This window comes from Sturnira hondurensis, unplaced genomic scaffold (assembly GCF_014824575.4).
Source record: "Sturnira hondurensis isolate 20B ecotype Veracruz unplaced genomic scaffold, ASM1482457v3 Scaffold0022215, whole genome shotgun sequence".
Classification (NCBI taxonomy): Eukaryota; Metazoa; Chordata; class Mammalia; order Chiroptera; family Phyllostomidae; genus Sturnira; species Sturnira hondurensis.
The window spans coordinates 1,993,381-2,012,193 of NW_028094846.1; the positions used below are offsets into that span (position 1 = coordinate 1,993,381).

General features: G+C 59.4%; 1 protein-coding gene across 1 annotated transcript in view; it reads left to right on the forward strand.

Moving 5' to 3' along the window:
* The window catches only part of UCK2 (uridine-cytidine kinase 2), a 38,116-nt gene extending 20,823 nt beyond the window's left edge, over window positions 1-17,293 (forward strand). The window contains exons 2-7 of the mRNA XM_037034895.1: window positions 7,874-8,033; window positions 9,036-9,132; window positions 9,692-9,834; window positions 13,610-13,707; window positions 15,324-15,372; window positions 16,195-17,293. Of these exons, the coding sequence (XP_036890790.1) occupies window positions 7,874-8,033; window positions 9,036-9,132; window positions 9,692-9,834; window positions 13,610-13,707; window positions 15,324-15,372; window positions 16,195-16,334 (687 nt within the window). The 3' untranslated portion in view covers window positions 16,335-17,293. The remainder of the gene's footprint in view (window positions 1-7,873; window positions 8,034-9,035; window positions 9,133-9,691; window positions 9,835-13,609; window positions 13,708-15,323; window positions 15,373-16,194) is intronic.
* Window positions 17,294-18,813: the final 1,520 nt, after the last annotated feature.

Consider the following 18,813-nt stretch of genomic DNA (forward strand, 5'->3'; position numbering starts at 1 on the left):
GAGAAACGCGACTTCACCCTCTTCCCAGAGTGCCCCGCCCAGGGTGTTTCTGAAGAAACTGACGTTACAAGTGGCTGTCGCCTGCCAGCCACAGTGTGGTGTACTGCCGACATGCCGCAGGGTTCGGTTCAACGGGCAGTGCCTGTGGGCGCAGCTGCAGGCCGGAGGGCGGCAAGTGGATCCTGCGCGTCTTCCCGGGTGAATTCCCGGGGGACGCAGCTGCAGGGTTTTCTGTGACTCTGCACATGCACAGGAAGCTGGGGGCAGCCCCCTCCTTGAGGTCTCACTTCCGTTCCGTTAGTGCCCTCTGTGCCCCCCGGGGGGCGGTGTCCGGCCCCCACCCGCAGGTTCAGGGGTGGCAGCGGCTGGGTTGGTGATCTCCTCTGGCCCCCCTTCGGTCAGGGGGCAGCGAGGGCAAAGCAAGGGTGGGCAAGGGGGGACACTCGGGAGAAGAGGACTTAGGGTGGTTTATTGTAAATGCCCGCACGTGAAAGTCTTCAAAATATAAAAACACATACAGGTCATCAGTTCCACTTCACTGGTAAAAAATGTTTAGGAAACCTCACTTTAAAGTAAAAGGAGAGTTAACTGGAAAAAAAAACATTGGTGGCGCAAATGAGAAATGGCCGGTTTTCTGGACACGTAAAGGACTTTTGTAGATCAGTAAGAAAAACCAGTAACTCAGCAGAACAGCGAGGGCAAGGTGTCTGCAGGCAGGTGGCCCGAAAGGAGAAGCGGAGAGCGGGCCAGCCCGGGAAGATGCTGGTGCGTCGTCGCTTACGTGGGCGAGTGAGCCAGCGAGAGGCCGTGAAGGGAACGAGGAAGTGGGAGCGTGGAAGCCGTGGGCGGGGGGGGCTCACTGGGCATGTGTTCAGAGATGTGCAAATGCTGGTTCTTTGCTCTGAAAGTGTGTCCCTACAGACACACACACACACACACCGAAGCCTTCAGCTCTCGTTAGAAAACGCCGGGTGCAGTGTACACGTCCACCGCTACCGGAGCAGCGCCGCACCCTCCATGGCCCCACGAGTGGGCGGAGGCTCGGACAGCGTGGTGTCAGAGTCTGTGTTGGAGCAGCGTGCTCACGCTTGTGGCTTTACCTGCGGCAACCGCCTCTAAAGGGATGTGCGTGGGACTGGAAACACAGGCTGGGCGGGGTCAGGGGTCAGGTGATGGGGGTATGGGGTGGGAAGGAGGCAGCCTTGGCACTCCGGACCTTCCCCTTGGGGGCTGGGTTGGAGATACGGCCTCTCAACAAGTGGACGGCCCCGAAGAGGGTAACAGAAAGAAATAAAAGAAGTTGAAAGACCAGGGTCAGAACCCGAAAACAGGAACCAGAACCTCAGCTCAGGTTTTTTGGATCAGCAGGACGGAAGGACGAAGCGGTAGCACGGATCCCCGGCCAGAGGGGCACCAGAGTTTTGCTGGGTTTCGTTAGCTATAAAGATACTAGAGGAACCAGCTTCCCGGCAGGCTGCTCCCGGGAGACGTTCGTGTGCATGGCAGTGTTGGGAGGCTCAGAGAACAGAATAACTTGTCGTGAACGTGTGTCTTGGGTTAGACACCGACTTTGGTATGTCAGCCTGTCTGTGGAGTGGAGGGCAGTCATTTCTCAAGGTCGATAAGGACCGTGACGATGATCCCGGAGGTGACTGGTGTGGGTGGGGTAGAGTCGGGTCCTGCGTGCCACCCTGATTCTAAAGGACCTGTACTTTGCTGTGGCAGTTTGGGGTCGTTTACGTCCATCTCTTTTTTGTTGTTGTTCTTAATCCGTCTCGCCCAGAAGTTTGTTGGGGCGTCTCTATCGAAACAAAAATCTCTCTGGAAGCAACACTTTTGCGCAGTTGCTGGATCTGGAAACTTCTTCGTCACCAGAGAAACAGCAAGATGAAACCCAGGGCTCGGTGTAGTGTTACTTTTTTTCCTTTTTAAAAGATTTTATTTATTTATTTTTAGAGACGGGGAAGGGAGGGAAGAAGAGGGAGAGAAACACCGATGTGCCTCTCGCATGCACCCCAGTAGGACCGCATGCACCCCAACGGGACCGAGCCCGTGACTTTTCGCTTTGGGGGACAACGCTCAACCCACTGAGCCACACCGCTCTCAGGTCTGTGCTGATCCTGAAGTACAGTTGAAGTTTTTAAAAGTTGGTGGTGTCTGTTTAGCCTGTGTGCTAATTGTTAACCCGGGTATTTGATGAAGCGGACACTCCTATGCACCAGCTGGCCATAGATTTCGATGAGAGCAAACAGGAAATACCTGGGGAAATTCTGCAGGAAGAGATGATAAAACGGAAATGCATCCTTATGGCCTGAAGCTCGGGACAAAGAAAGAGATTGTGTGCAGGAGCGCACTGTACACAGACGTTGAAGAAAGTGCTCTGCGATTAGAAGAGGGAGGAATTAAAGCCATCTGTTACAAAATGACGGGCCTGTTCCTTTCCTGGGGCTTCGGTGACCGACTGCCCAGACTTGGAGCCTCATGACGACAGAGACTCCCTCTCTTCTGGTTCTGGAGGCCCGACCCCTCTGCAGCCCAGCTGTTCAGCCGCCTCGGCTCTGCAGGCGGGTCCTGCGGGCTCCTGCCCGCGCTGGTGGCTCAGGCAGACAGCATCCAGCCTCTGCCTCCCTCTTCACTTGCCCCTCCCCCTGCCTCTGTGTTTCCTCCTCGTCTGTTTCTTTCGAGGACATTTGTCAGGGGGTTCAGCAACCCCGCCCCCCATCCAGGATGGTCTCACCTCACAGTCCTTCACCTTGGTTCCATTTGCAAAGACCTTTGTTTGAAATAAGGCCACATTCTGAAGTTTGGGGGGTTAGGACTTGGTTGTCTGTTTTGGGGGGCCCACAGTTTCATCCAAGACAGTCTGTTAATTGGCCTCCCAGATGTACATCGGTCCGTGAGCGCATTCACCCCACGGCAGTTCACCATTAGTGAACACTGGCTTGTGAGGGAAGAGAGTTTTGGCGGGCGAGAGGCTTCAGGCGAGCCCCATTTTGGCAGTCATCATAGCTCGCCTACAGGGGGAGAAAAGAACAGAGAAACAAATACCCTACGTACTCGCTACTCAGTTTCCTCATGGAGAGTGTTTTATAAGACACACCCAGGGCGCTGGCGTCGAAGTGAAAAAGGACGTTCGCGTCATCACGGGGCCATCCAGTCCCGTTGTCCGTGGTGGGCCGCCACCCCCCGTGGTCCCTAATCCTGGCCGGCCGCTAACGGTGCCCTGCTTGCACGGTTTCGTCACTTCTAGCATGTGTCATGTGTGGGTCTGTTCAGGGTGCAGCCTTCTCCCCTTGGCGTCATTCTTCGGAGAAACGTAGGGGTGGAACTGACGTCTTCTGGTGGCTCAGCAGGGCTCCTCGGGCTGTGCGGCCCCCCAGCTGTGTGACCGTTCACCGTAGGGGGCACACGCTGGTGGAAGAGCTGCTGTGTCTGTGTGGACATGAGGTCCGGTCTCTGGAGTAAACGCCCAGGGGCACAGTTGCCAGATCATGGGGCGGTTGCATGTTGGTTTTTAAAGAAGGCGTGGAATTGCTTTCCTGGGTAGCTGGACCCCCCCTCACCCCCGTTTTACAGCAGCGTGGAACCGTCTCTTGTTCGTCACAGGTGTCACCGATCTTTTGTTCACAGCTGTTCTCGTAGGGACGTAGGGAAGTGACATCCCGGCTTTGATTTTCATTTCCCCAGTGGCTAGTGAAGCTGGATCTCTTCTCTTTTTGTGCTTTTTGTCATTTGTGTGCCTGCTGTGGGGCGGAGGGGGCTCTTGGTGTCTTTCGCCCACGTTCTCACTGATGGTCTCTGAACTGTGGAGGTTTGAAAATGCTTGACATGCTCCAGGTAACAGCCCTCTGTGTGAGACGTGCTTTGTGAGTGTTTTCTCCCGGCCTGTGGCTTGTCTTTTCATCCTCTTCAGAGAGTCTTCCCAAGTTTTACTTTAAAAATGTTTTTATTGATTGATTTTTAGGGAGGGGGGAAGGGAACACAGAGAGAGAGAAAGACAATGATTTGCTGTTCCACTCACTTATGCATTTATTGGTTGCTTCTTGCATGTGCTCTGACCAGGGATCGAACCCACAGCCTTGGTGAATGGAGACGCTCCAACCAACGGAGCTGCCTGACCAGGCCCCACTGAGTTTTACTCTGGGTGAACTTGAGTGTTTTTGTGGATTGGCCACACCCTGGATGCCGAAGACTTCCTCTCGTGTTTTTCTTCGTAGTCACTTTTGCCGTCTTACGTTGTCCACAAGCCCTGCTGAGTTAATTTTCCCGTGAGGTGAGCGGGCTGGGTCAGGCCCACGTCGGGCCCCCTGCGTGTCCAGGTGCTCCAGCTCCGTGTCCGGAAAAGGTGTCCCCCTGCCACCGAGGTGCACGTGCGTTCTGTCCAGAGAGCCACACAGAGTGGACGTGGGTCCCGGACAGAAGTCCAGCATCTGAGTGTCGCTTCTGTCCCTCGAGGCGGCGAGATCGTCGTTGCCGAGGGTGTTGACTTTTCAGTTTCTCTTTTCCGCCGGAGATTAGCTGCTGTCGTTTCAGCATTTTATTTGTTGGATTCCGGGGAGTCTGGGGGCTCGGGAGGTGCTGGGGAATGAGCTAGAAGGAACGGCGTGAGGAACCGGCGTCTGCGAATAGAGGGCAATGGCTGCAAGGAATGAGTCTTAAGTGGCAGGTTTTCGAGGCCAGGAGAAAGGAAGTGGGTGCTGCGCGTCTGCTTTCGGTTCCCTCCCCCACCACTCTGTGGTTAGGCACTGGCGTGGCACGGGAGGGGGCGGAGATCTAGGGAGGAAATAATAATCATTTAAAAGGCATGGTTTGATAGCGTTCCCGCAGTTGGAACAGGGGCCGCGGGACGGGAAGGGTTAACGGTCCGCTTCACAACAAAGCCTGGCGCCCGCGCCTGCGCGGCCTCCACGCGGGGAGACTGAGCAGAGGGTCCCGCTGGCCGCGCGCGCTCTCCTTCGTCCATTCAGTTTCTGAAAACGCGGACGTTGTCTTTCTTCCGGAGCCCGTCCCCCAGAAGGCCCTCGGGTCCTGGGCCATCACTTCTGTTGACAGGCTCTTTATCCTGGCTCAGGAAGCCAGACGGAAGCAAGTGGGTGGCTTCGGAATGCCCCAGCCAGAGTTGTCCTTGTCCTTCCCTGGGACAAAGGGCTCCCTTCCTAGGTTTTACCATCTCAGCTTGCCTCCTGACCCTCACAGAAGATGGGGAGGGTGACAGGGCCAACCTTACTTGAACCCACACGGTGGGAAGTACAGACTGCCAGCAGGTGCCCCATCAGGGCTTCCACCTGTAGGAGAGGATGCACAGCAGCAAGGTGTGTGTGTGTGTGTGTGTGTGTGTGTGTGTGTGTGAGTGAGAGAGAGAGAGAGAGAGAGAGAGAGAGAGAGAGAGTGTGTGTGTGTGCCTGTGGGGAGTGCAGACAGGGATCCACAGACTCTTGTTCCAGCCTCGGATTCTGCACGGGGAGACTGCCGTCAACCAGCATCGTGTGCTAGCCGACCTCAAGGCCGGCGCCACCACTTGAATGCAGGCACTGTCCTGTCCCGTCCTGCCTTTGCTTGGTGGCAGCTGTCCGCCAGGCTGTGGCTGAGACCAGAGCTTGGCTTCCTGAGAGGCTGGGGCGGGGGTGCACACACAGACACACACACACACACACACACCTGTAAGGGTGCCCCTGTTGCAGTGAGTGTTGCGTGGAGGGCTCGGAACCAGAGGCTCCCAGGGCCCACGGCCCTGCTTGCGTTTTGCTCTGTTCATTCCGTGACACTGGGACGGGCAGAGGGTCTGGGGGACCGGGTCCTGGCAGACACCCCGCAAGTCAGGGCCCCCTTCCCTATGAGCAGCGTGGGAGCCTGAGCGGACGGCCTGGAGCCGCCAGCTGGGGCCTGTGGATGAGCCGTTGACCCCCGGGGTTTCCCAAGGGGAAAGTGTTTGAGGAAGGGGGGCCCTGCCTGTGACTCAGCACATCTGGGGGGACTGGCCTGGTCGTGAAGCTCGCTGTGGGTATACTCCTTGCGTTGCCTAGCATTCTTTGGGCCCATAGTTACTGACTTGGAACAGCTGGTTTCTTTAGAACATAATCCAAATTTAGGTTTCAAATACCTGGGACAGGTGGACGCATGCCATTTTTTTTCTTCTAGCTTCTTTTTTTTTAAAGATTGTGTTTATTTATTTTTAGAGAGAGGGGAAGGGAAGGAGGAAGAAAGATCAACGTGCGGTTGGCGCTCACGCACCACCCCACCTGGGGGCCTGCCCTGCAACCCAGGCCTGTGCCCTGGCTGGGAATCAAACCAGCGACCCTTTGGTTCGCAGGCTGGTGCTCAGACCACTGAGCCACCCCAGCCGGGGCTCTTATAGCTTCTTGATGCACAGATCACCCGCCTGCCTTTGTGATTCCAGGAAACCGTGGGAAATTCCACAGGCACGTGGGCTTCCGGGATGGAGGTGGACAGAGCAGCACCTGATTTCTGACTAAGTCCCTCCCCGTTTTGTCCCCTTGTCCTCTTCGTAGACGTGGGGTGACCTAGTGGAGGCAGTGTGGCTTCGGCTCTAGAATAGTGGAAAGTGCGGTGTGTGTGCCATTCGCCCCCCAGCCACTGAGCGAGGCAGTGCACTTGACCGATTCTCGAAGTCTGTTTCCCCACCAGGAGAAAGTCACCGGACAGACAGCCTCTTGTGATTTCGTGGGGTTTTCTTTTCCTGAAGAGAACCTGCCGTTGACCTGTTCCTGACTTTGTCTTCAGGCCACAGCCCCCACGGCTGCCTGGCTTGTCGCCCCTCCCCGCAGCGGCCCCCATTGGGGTGGCGAGTGAGGAGGCGCAGGGGCGGGACATGTCCGCTCCCAGCCTCACGCTGTGTGTGCACAGAGTGCAGAACTGAGCCTGGCCCGGGCCCTACGTGGCGGGGGGGGTGGGGGTCAGTGAGCCTGGGAGGTGGGTTGTGGGTCTGGCTGTTTGTTTGGGTTGCAGCCGGGGTTCCACTGCCACATGGCCTCGTGCGGGTCATTCAACTTCTGTCCCCTAGTCCCCACCACCAGAAGAGAAATACTTTTCGTCATGTAAGGCGGTAATCAGTAAACGAGATTGTTTTAAAGTGAGGTGAGCCTGGCACCTAGCAAAACAGGAAGCTGCCTGTTGCAGGCAGACTCTTACAATCACAGTCATTATTTTTAAGTGTGGCAGAATAGGCCAGGCAGGAACTTCTCCACCTCAACCACAGGCAGGTGGGCCTTGCAGTCGTGATAGATGCGTTCCTGTGGTTGGGCAGCCGGTCCCCAGAACTCGATCCCCCAAACTGAAACTGGATCCTGAAGCTTCTCTGCGGGCCCCTGGCACCCTCCACTCGGCGTTTCATCTCTCTGACTTTGACTGGATACCGCCCATAAGTGGGGTCGTCTGGCGTTTGTCTCGGGTGACTAATTATTCTCAGCCTTGGCCTCCCCGGAAGTCACCCGCTCTCTCCTCCTTGCCCAGCTGCAGGCGCTGCTGCCTGCTTGCACCCAAGTGGTTGCCGAGTTCTTTCCTTTCTTAAGGGAATAAGACACCTTGTGGCACCCTCTCGTGCCTGTGACAAGGGCAGCCAGGGGAAACTGAAAGGGATGTAGCCAGGGGGCATTCAGGCAGGAGAAGACTGCTCACTCGGGGCACGGCAGAGCCTGGGTGGCCCCTCCACCCGGCGGTGGGGAAATACACAATACCCGAGAGTGGCAGGTTATGTTGCGGGCGGGGCCCCGACTCCCTCCCAGCAGATGCACCCTGTCCCTCGGGCTCTTGCCATCCCATGAGGCAGCAGCCTTGGGCTCTCACTCCCAGAGCCCTCGCTGCCCAGGGCAGGGGCCACGGGCGCCCCTCCAATCGCCACATTCCTTCCTCGCAGTCCTCCGTGTGCGCGAAGATCGTGCAGCTCCTGGGCCAGAACGAGGTGGACTACCGCCAGAAGCAGGTGGTCATCGTGAGCCAGGACAGCTTCTACCGCGTCCTCACCCCGGAGCAGAAGGCCAAAGCCCTGAAGGGCCAGTTCAACTTCGATCACCCGGGTGAGCTGGGGGCTCAGCGGGGTGGTGGGGGGGTTGATGGGGGAGCCGCTGGACCTTGCTGTTTCCTGTCTGGGAACGGGGGCTGATGGGAGCCTGACAGGGTCCTGGAGGGGGCTGGCTGCGCGGGATGCACTTTTGCCACGCAACACGCAGTGCTCGGCGCCCCAAATTCTCGTGGGATCTGTGTCCTGGAAGAGGTGACCCTGTGTGAGGCTGGTAGTCTTGGCCCCTCCTCGCTGAAGTAACCTGTCTGTCTCACTGTCCCCAGTGCCTGGCCCTGGGCCGACGTGCGTGGGCGTCAGACTCCCTGGCTGGCAGGAAGGCGGTGGGGGCCCAGGGTGGCTGCCTGAATGACTTTTGCCTGGATAGTCCCTGATCAGCACGCTTCCCCTTTGGCTGAGGGTTCTTTTTTAAAAAAAAAGATTTTATTTATTTAATTTTTAGAGAGAGAGGAAAGGAAGGGAGAGAGAGAGGGAGAGAAACATCAATGTGTGGTTGCTGCTTGCATGCCCCCTACTAGGGACCTGGCCTGCAACCCAGGCATGTGCCCTGACTGGGAATTGAGCCAGCAACCCTTTGGTTTGCAGGCGGGCATTCAGTCCACTGAGCCACACCAGCCAGGGTGGCTGGGGGGTTCTCTAGTGGTTGGAATCGGGCTGGTGGGCATGGTGCCTCCTCCAGATCCTGGGGAACGTACTGGGTGGGCGTGGATTCGTCCCAGGACAGCCACCAAGCCAAGAGAGGGAGGAGAGCGGCCCCGAGGCCAGGGAAGGACTCTGGGGCGGGAAGAAAAATCCGCTTCTCAGCCTCAGGCACACGTTCTGAGACACAGAGTTTGTGTTCTGCTTCGGGTAGAGGTCTGGTTCTCCCCGTGGGGAGGACATGCTTCTCCAGCGTGTGGTGCCCAGGTGTGAAGGACAGGCATGGAGGGTGCCCTGCGCATGGGTATGGGAGAGGTCCTTCTAAGACGAAGAGCGTCTTAGCCATTTGATTCCCTTTCAGATGCCTTTGACAATGAGCTCATCCTCAAAACGCTCAGAGACATCACCGAGGGGAAGACCGTGCAGATCCCCGTGTACGACTTCGTCTCTCACTCACGGTGAGTGAGTCACTACTCTGCAGGCTCCCGGCCGCCGCTCTCGCCTGCCTGCGCCCATGGCTGCCTGTCCGGGAAGGGTGGTGACAGCGGCATGGGTCGGGGCGTCACCCAGGTGCTTCTTGGGACATGCCCCAAACTGAAGCGGGTGGGTTTGTTGGGGGCAGCTGGAACTTCCCTCGGTCCCTTCCTTCGTCCTTGCTTTCAGCCGCCCCAGGACTCGGGGCGGGGTGCAGTTTTTGGGAGGAAACTTGGAGCCCTGGTTTCGAGTGGGCAGGGAAGGCGGGCCCGAGTGCATCGCCACCTACGCCTTTGGAGAAAAGGAGGCGACACGCCCGCTTTGGTCTCTGGTCTCCATTCCGTGGCAGGTGTTGTCCCTCTAAGGACGGGGACGTCTGCCCTGTGTCTGCTTCACACTGGATGCTCAGACCCGCGGGCCCCGCCCTCTACTGGGCCTCCAGTGGGGACCAAGGGCTGTGTCGGGCAGCGTGCACCCTGTGTGACGTCTGTGGGGAGGACCCCCGGCTCCCTGCTCAGCCCGCCCCCTGCCCTGTGCCTACAGGAAGGAGGAGACAGTCACTGTGTACCCCGCAGACGTAGTGCTCTTCGAAGGCATCCTGGCCTTCTACCTGAAGGAGGTGCGGGACCTGTTCCAGATGAAGCTCTTCGTGGACACGGACGCTGACACCCGGCTCTCCCGCAGAGGTGCGCTCTTGGGGCCCAGCCGCGCGCCCAGCGCCAGGGTGCCCTGCTGCCCAGATGCCTGGTGACACCTGAGAAGGGACTAGGCACTCCCTGTGGTAACAAAGGGCTTGTGAGCTCACGGCGGCAAGAGAAGAAATTTGTGTTCTAGTTTCTCCGGAGAAACCTCTGGTTGGGTGCTCGGTCTTGTGTGGTTCCTGCAGGCATCGGGGGGAGATGGGAGCCAGGCGTAGGGCCCCTAGGGCGGCGACGCCTGTCGGCTTCTCCAGCCCCTTTGCTTCCAGAAAGTTCTCTAGGAACCGGCTGTTCCTTCCACAATCAGTGAGTGTGGCCAGGGGCCTGGAGACAGAGCTGCCTGTGGGCTGGGAGCCGAGCCCAGGTTCGGCTCTGCGGTGGGATGAGCAGAGCTTGGGAGCTGCGTGACCTGGGCAACCCACAGGGGTCCATGGTGCAAAAACTCGCACAGGTGCACGCCCATGCACTCAGAACACCCACACCCACAGACACGTGCATACCTAAACACAGCACATGCACAGGAGTACACGTGCACTTGCACGCCCATGCACACATGTGCAATCCTGCACACAGCCTACGGGAGGATGGTTTCACTGATCAGGACAACAGGCAGCCGTCACCCCGTCTCCGTGGTGGGCGGTGGGGGGTGGGAGAGGACTCATTGAAGCCAGGGCGTGTGGAGGCAGAGGGTGGAATGAGAGCTGCCCCAGGCCTGGAGCCGAGGCTCAGGAATGACCAGGCCAGCCCTGGACCTTGAACCCTCACCGGCAGGTCGGGTTTTGTGCGTCCAGCCCAGAGCCCTCTGACGTCAGTCCCCGGGAGACGTGCCCGGTCCTGAGACGGACTCGCAGTTCACTCGGCTCTAGTGTCCTCGCAGAAGCTGTACCTCCTCAGGGGTGACGTCCCACCTTGGATGGCATGTGACTTCTGCCCCAGAAGGTGGGGGCGGGGCCTGCATTCAGTCCCAGCAGCCCCAGCTGGTTGGCAGAGCTGGTGGCCCTTGAGATCCCCCCCCCCAGGTTCGGATTTCTTTGTGGCGATAGGGAGACAGGCCAGGTTTTGGGGTCGTGACTCTGGCCAGCTGGGAGCTGCATGGCCTTTTGTGATAGTCCAGGCCTGAGCGTGACCGTCCCTCATGTGTCCGCCCCGCCCCCAGGCTGGCTTATCATTCAAGTCGCAAGCTCGGGCCCTGCCTTGGTCAGTCTCCCCGGTCCGTGTTCGCTCGCACATCAGGGGGACAGCATGGGGTCCGGGAGGAGAAACACGAGTCCCAAGAACTAACACAAGTGCCCGCTTCACCGTGCTGGGGGGTGGCCTTGGGCAAGCTGTGCTTTTACCCCTTTGTACCTCGTTCTCCTGTCGATCATCTGCTGATTGGTTCTCTCAGGACAGTGGAGGTAACACAGGGCATTCGTCATCATCAGTAAACATTGGTCTCGTGGACCGGAAGTCCACTTTGCCTGAGGTGGCACACGTGGCTCTGTGGGGACTGGACCCCGGGAGCTGGTGGTCCCAGCAGGAGGGACGGACGTGCCGGGGGAGGGGCCGAGGCCCCGCCCAGGGAGGTAGAGCCGCATCCTGTGTCAGTTTCCACCCTGGACGGCGACGGATCTCAGCCTCTCGCTCACTCAGACGATCATGGCAGGGGGTTGCATGGCCAATCCTCCCACCCTCACTTGTCCCAGCTCTTCTGGGACGTGGGGGAAAGATGGGGGGTGGCGGCCCCCTGGGGTTTGGTGGGCTCGGCTCAGCAGCCCTGCCTTCCTTCCCGTGGCTTCCGGGAAGGTGCTGCTGTCTCATGCCACCTGCTGGTGTCGCTTCCCTGGTGCATTCGTGGGACTTTGCACAGCTGTTTCTACAGATCCGTTCTCCGTCCGCACAGGGCCGAGGGCAGGCCTGGCGTGGGCTCTGTGTGGGCACAGTGCGGGGAGGGGGGAGGTTAGTCAGGAGCAGCTGTGGGTCACGAGGACATTCCTGTGGGCTTGGCCCAGCTCCCTGGTTTTATCTGTCACACCTCGTGAGTTGTGCAGCCCTGGAAAGGCATTTGTCCTTCCCATTGGGATCTCCTGTCACCCTCGGACTCCCGTGGACCCGGAAGAACCCGGACGGAGACCTGGGACAACTGAGGAATTGTATCGATTCCGGGTCCTTCTGACCTGTGTCCATGTCTTTGGCTGAGCCGGAGGGGTACAGTGGCTTTGGACGGGCCAGGGTGAACGCCACACAGAGCAACTGGGTGGACGTGCAGTGTTCTGCCCTTGACTCACCCCTGGCCCAGTTGGGCTGGGTCCCAGTGACGGCCAGGGAGCCGGCTTTGAGTCCCTGTGGTTTCTGCTCTATGCCGAGAGCTTGTTCAGACTCGGCACTCGGCTTGGCCCCATGTCCTGATGGCCCAGGAGCCAGTAGTGACCTGGCCATGACCTGGCCACCCGTGCTTCTCTCATGGAGGTGGGTGGTTCCCAGTCAGTTTGCGGTGACACCTCCGTGGAGGGATCCTGGGGGTGGGAGGCAGGTGGGCCTTTATGTCAGTGTTCCCAGCATCTGGGTGACATTCTCATCCTTTGCTGTTGCCTGCTCGGGGCAGAAACTGCAGGATGAGGCCTCCTGTCCTCCTCAGTGACTCACTACTGAGTTTTGGGGAGACTGAGGCAGAGCCTTTCCATTTTAGACAAAACATGGTCTGAATGACTCCGAGTAGCACTGCCCGGGGCGGGGGGGTGGAGTAGAACGCGGAAAGTTTGGTCGGTCTGGCTGCCTCCCCGACTGGCCCGCCCGTCACTCCCCGCGCCTCAGTTTCCTCATCCTCACCACGGGGATTGTGGTTTTTTTAAATCCTCACTCAAGGATATGTTTTTATACAGTTTGGAGAGAGGGGGAGAGAGGGAAACATCCATTGGTCGCCTCCTGGGATTGAACCTGCAACATTTTGGTGCTTGGGACAGCCCTCCAACCAACCGAGCCACCGGGCCAGGGCATCCTGAGTGGTTTTCCTTTGGCCAACCTCAGCGCGTGACTCTCAGGGAGGCCAGCCTCAGACGGACCCCTGCCTGCTCCCCGCTGCAGGGCCTGGGGCATGGGGGGGTGAGCCAGGCGCAACGGGTGGGGCACGTCGGCAGCAGCCGCCGGAAGGCAGGCGGGTGCAGGGGGCAGGAGTCGGGCACCGTGGCCTGCTCGCCAGGAGCTGTACCACCCCCTGCGGGAAGCTCTCCAGGACTGTCCCGCTCTTGGATCGTCCACACTGCACGTTGTCAGGGTCAAGTGCTGCTCGGCCCGTGGAGCCCGTGGAGCCCGTGGACAGCCTCTGCCTCAGAGAGCACGTGCTGTCGCAGAACTTAACTGCAGCAAGATGGGGCGACGAGACTCGTTTCTTTCTTTCTTTTTTTAAAAGACTTTTAAAATATTTTTTAAAGATTCTTTACTTATTTTTAGAGAGAGGAAGGGAGGGGAAAAGAGAGAGAAACATCAGTGTGTGGTTGCCTCTCTCGAGCTTCCTCCTGGGGACCTGGCCCAAGAGTGCCAACTACACAACCAAGCATGTGTCCTGACTGGGAGTCGAACCGGGACCCTGTGGTTTGCAGGCGGGCACAAGACTCGTTGTTTCTGACATGCTGGTGCCCTGCGCTCAGTCGAGTCTCGGGCCCGGCTGCTGGGCTGTCTGACGGGAGGTGCCGTGGCACCTGTGAGCCGGCTCTGCCTCCAAAGGCAGACATGTGTGGGCCCCGGCACGACGGTGCGCCGACTCCTGTCTCCCCTTCTCTCGCAGTGTTACGAGACATCAGCGAAAGGGGGCGGGACCTGGAGCAGATTTTGACCCAGTACATCACGTTTGTCAAGCCTGCCTTCGAGGAATTCTGCTTGCCGGTAAGTCCCGGTCCCGGCTGGGTTTTCGTTGGATTCAGAATTTAAGACTTCGTCACGTGCACACACAGGGGTGGAGCGCAGGAGCCCGGCCTCATGGCACGCTGCAGGGTGTCCCCCACTCTCTCGGGACGGACTCGGCTGTTTGGATCCGGGAAGGGTGCGCGGTGGGTGGCGTGTGTGTGCGGGGTCTTCCTTCTGACTCCCATTACTGCGGCCGAGCCTGCTGTGAGCTGGTCTCGGCCCAGACACATCCCCAGTGGGAAGGGTGCCATGCTGGGTAAGGTTCCGTGTGTCTGTCCTGGCCCAGAGCCGTCGGTCCTGGCAGCCAGGGCTCCCCGAAGGAGATCTTTCTGAGAAGGGCATTTGGGTGTGGGGGGCTTCCTGGGGAAAGACAGTGAACATGAGGGAGACCACCAGGGACAGGGGTGGGGGTGGGCTGCAGTGGAGGAGGGGCTCTCACACCCAGGTCACATGTTTCTCCCCCTCGCCCCCAGGCTGGCCAAGGCCTGGTCTAACTCCCCAAGGGCCCTGCTCTGAGAAGGGGGGAAGGGGGCCTAGCCCCCTATGAGGGCTTTAAGTGAGGCCGAGGTGGGCATTGTCTTCCTTCCTCCTCTCCTGGGAAAGTAGGCTGCCCCCCCGACTCCCCAACCTTCGCTGTTTTAAGTCTGTCAGTGGGTCTTGGGTCAAGAGCGTTTCCGGTTGGGGCTGGGCAGGCTGAGTCAGCGTGAGTAACCTCAGGGATCGGGTTGCAGGATTAGGTTTCTGGGAAGCGGGCAGAGCAGCCAATCAGCTGTGAAATTCTATCCATCCATCCTCCCGCCACCGGGCCAACGGACCGCTCAGGCTCTCCGCCATGTAATGACCAATGAGAAGTGAATGTGTTTACAGTCCACCACCGTTGCACGCGGTTGTGACAGAGCCCCGAGTTCTGCACACACGGGGCCTGGGTGGCTCCTGCTGTCCAGCTACTGGACAGGCAAGAGCAGGCCACTCCTGAGTCAGCCTGGGGCTTGGACCCGCCCGTCTGCCCGGGTCAGGCTGGGCCAGGCCCTGGCTTGGGTGTATCTCAGCCATTCTAGTCTGGACGCTGCAGAGGAGAGATGCCCGTGGACACCAGACATTTTTCATGCGGTCCCACCCTGAACCTGGTTACACACCTGGACATGGGGTCTGCAGCATCTCAGTAAATTAAAAAAAGAGAAAGGATTGTGCCTTTGAAAAAAGTGTGATAACGCAGCCAGCGCAAGGGGCCCAGTGGGGACACCGCTCCCGGGCTCACTCTAGTGCCAGCCCACAGCCTGGCAGCCCCAAGGCGCCCTGCCCCCTGCCCGCCCTCCTTGGTTTGGATGCCCCCGATTCCTGCTCCTCCCCGTGGTGAAGCTGCAGCTGCAGGTCCAGCCTCAGAGGCCCCATTCCCTGTGTAGACTGTGGACTGAAACCAGGCCGGACATTAATAATGGGAACTCCAGGAAAAGCTGATTCACAGTCATTCAGATGAAGCCGTTGAAAAATACCGGCTGCCCTCCGGGCTGTGCAGAGAGAAGGCCCCACCCCCACTGCTCTTGGCGGCCAGTGTCTCTGAACCCCTCGGTGACGCCTGGAATATCTTTCCCCAGACAAAGAAGTATGCAGATGTGATCATCCCCAGGGGCGTCGACAATCTAGGTGAGTCCTTGTAGGGCGTTGTGTTTGGGGGCAGGGTGTGGGGACCCACTGGGCAAAGGAATTCCGCCGACCTTCGGCCTTGGGTACGGGCCTCCGAACAGGTGCCTGGGCACACACGTGGACCGTTATCCTCTGAGCCAATAGAAGAGCTGCAAAGGCCCCGTCTCCTGGCCCTCCCTATAATTTATTCCAAATTTTCCTCCTTGAAAACGGTTCTGTGTTGCAGAGCCACTTGGGAGTTCGTCACAGTGGTTTTGTTTGGCCGTCTGTGTCCCACCTTCTCTCAGCCTTTCTCCCCTTTTTCATGACAATGCTGTTCTGTGGAGTGGCCCCTCCCCTGGGTTTGTCTCTGTGTCCCCACCATCGGAGTGGGGACAATCAGGACAGCTCGGGGAGACATGTGGCTCTTTGTGCTTCCCCCACCCTCCTAGGAAGGCATTCCACATCTGTCTGGTTTTGGTGACGTTAGTCAGTCATTTGCGTAATTCGTTTCTAAGGATGAGAAGAGGGAGTCGTTGGAGGAGAGGGCACTCTGTGGGTCGCTGTGTTGGGTGGGGAGCCGGGAGGTTTCCCGTGGATGGGTCCCGGCTCACGGGCGGCGAGGGGGGGAAGGCAGGGTTTGCGCTGCTTACCTCCACACGGCCGAGTCTGATCGTCGGCTAGGAAGCCCCTCTGTTCATGAGGGCTTTGTGGGTCCCAGGTGTTGCCCGTCTTACTCTGGGGAGCTTCCAGTGAGGGAGGTGGAGGACCCCTGTGGGGAGCTGGGGGGCTGGTGTTACCTCCCACCCACGCCCTGACGCGCTGCCCGTCTCCGCCCCGCAGTGGCCATCAACCTCATCGTGCAGCACATCCAGGACATCCTAAACGGGGGGCCGTCCAAGCGGCAGGCCAACAGCTGTCTCAGCCGCTGCACCCCGGCACGCAAGAGGCAGGCCTCGGAGTCCAGCAGCCGGCCGCACTGACCCCGCGTCCCCGGGACCCCGGCCCCCGCCGCTCCGGGAGCCGGGGTGGGGGGAGGTGGTGGCAGGGGGGGCCTTGGCCATCTGAATAGGCGGTTTCCTCTGACTCTGCCTATTGAAGAAAACAACACGGAGGAGAAATGCCTTTGATCTCGAAACAGAACTTGACCCCAAGCTTGCGTGCCGAGCTGTGCCAACTACTGCTGACTGATGCCAACTGGCGGAGCCAACCTGTAAGCAGTTATAAATACATATCCGTATAAAGGATCTATTTTTGTGTAGCCGTACAAACACTGTTCAGCTGTCTGCCGGAAGTATTTTGCAGGAGGGCCCGCGTTGATGTTTGGAGACTGGAGCTGGAGCTTCCTCACGGGGATGTGGCTCGTCTTGCCGTGTCCCGGGGTGGCAAGCTGGCACCTGGGTGGCGGGGTGTGTGGCAGGCTCACGGCCCGCGCTCTGCCTGAACGCCTGTGGAAGCCCCCGCAGGGGGCCAGAGCTTAATGTTATGTTGATGACAGATGCTTTTTTTTGTTCCTTTTTTGTTTCATTTTTGAGTTGACTTTAGGCAAGACCTCAACCGAAAAAGCAAACTCAGGGAAGGGGCCCCTCGGGACAGAGCATCTTCCCTGTTGTCCCCACGCCCACCTTGTGACCCTGTCCCTAACTGCTTGGGTCGTCGCTCACAACTCCGTCCTCACCCACACCTCGGTGTCTCGAAAGCCGGAGCTGCCAGCTGTCCCTTGTCCCTTGCAGTCTGGGTGTTGGTGAGGACTTCTGAGGGCAGGAGGACAGCTGGCAGCCCCTCATAGGGGGGCAACAGAGCTTCACCTGCACAGGGGACAGTAGGTTTTGTCCCTGAGATACGGGGCTTTGCAGGGAGGCGGGGTGGCAGGTGCATTCAGCAGCGTCCCAGACGGGCCAACCTCAGGGTCTGGCAGCACTGGGTGCTGAGGGGTGGCGGGCGGCAAATGGAGTCCATAGGTCTTAATACCCTGGGGTCTTAGGGTGCAGAGTTCCCACTTTCCCCGGGGCTCCCTCTTGGCGAAAACTTGGATCTGTGGAGGAAGCACAGATTCTGGGAGTCTTGCTACAGGGGTGTAGGAAGTCGGGGGAACCAAGCAGAGCTGAGGTCCGATTCCAGAGCCCCGCCCCAGCTGGTCCATGCCCTCAGCTTGTCCCCTGCGGCTGCCCTGCCCAGGGTGTTTCAGGGCCCTTCCCCTCCCGGGGCTCCCCCAGCCCGTTGGAGCTGGTACCACTGTCACTGGTCCTCTCCGGTCACCCAGCCGCCCCCTTTCACTCAGCACCGTCTATTTTCACCCCCCTTTTGTGGATTCGATTTGACTCTGTTGTGCTGTTTCAAAAAGTCCGACCTAGTCCCCAACTGAGGTTTGCCACCCTCAAGCCCCACCAGGGAGACCCTGTCACAGGCCCTTGAGGGGGCTCCCGGCGGCCACAGCTGCCTGCTTGGAGCGCAAGGGCTCTGAGGGGCCTGCTCTGAAGGCCAGTGCCCTCCGGGTGGAGGTTCTGGAGGGCCTTTCTCATCCTGCCGTGGATGGCTCTGAAGCGTAGGGTGTGTGGCAGGCCTGGGGGAGGGTCCTCTTGCCCCCACGGGCCCGTGTGCCTGGGGGAGGCCCGTCCCTGTCCAGGTGCCAAACCACTTAGTGCCTTGGCCGTCGGTCCCACTGCCCTGGAAGGTGGGCTCCTCTCATCTCTGAGCCTTGGCTTTTGAGCCACCTCCTCGGCTGCCTGTGGTGTTGGGACCGAGCCTCCGTGTCCCCTGGTCGCCTGGTCTGGGCCGGGAAGCAGTGCTGAGGCTGCCCCGCCTCCTAGAGGACCGGTGCCAGGCCTCGGCAGCTTGGCCCCAGGGGCTGGGCCACCTCACTTGCGGTGCTGACGATGCCCCTGGTTCTATGACTCCCTGGGGCCGCAGGAAGGGATGGGAAGCTCTGCCCTGTGTCCCGGCCAGCATGTAGCCACCTGGGGGCTGACCTTGAGCTTTCTGTGGGATATATCCTGGCCTTGGCATTACAGAGCCCCTGGGTCTCTGATGCCGCTGGAAAGTCCTTAGGCCTGAAACCAGGCCCCAAGTCACCCGGGTGCTCTGAAGCCGCAAGCTGCGTGCACGGGTAGTGCTCGTGGGGTCTCGGCCTCGGAGCCTCCCTCCTCGGTGCTTGCTTCTCCCTCCCTGCCGCCCCTCCCAGGTGCCGTCCACAGACCAGGCGTGTGGGAAACAGGCGTCCAAGCCCACCGCAAGAAGGCTTGGCCCCTCCCTCTTCCAGCCGCTGGAGCTCCCGCTGATGGGGTCTTTTCCTTGGGCAGCGTGAGACCCGTAGGAGCAGAGATGGGAGTCGAGATAAGGGGCACGCAGGTCTTGTGAGCAGGTGTGACCTCGGGTGGCCTTTGCTGGGGGGCTGGTGAGAGCTCGGTAGCTGTGGCCGTGACAATAGGGCCCTGAGGAGCAGGCTGAGGAGGGTGTGGAGGG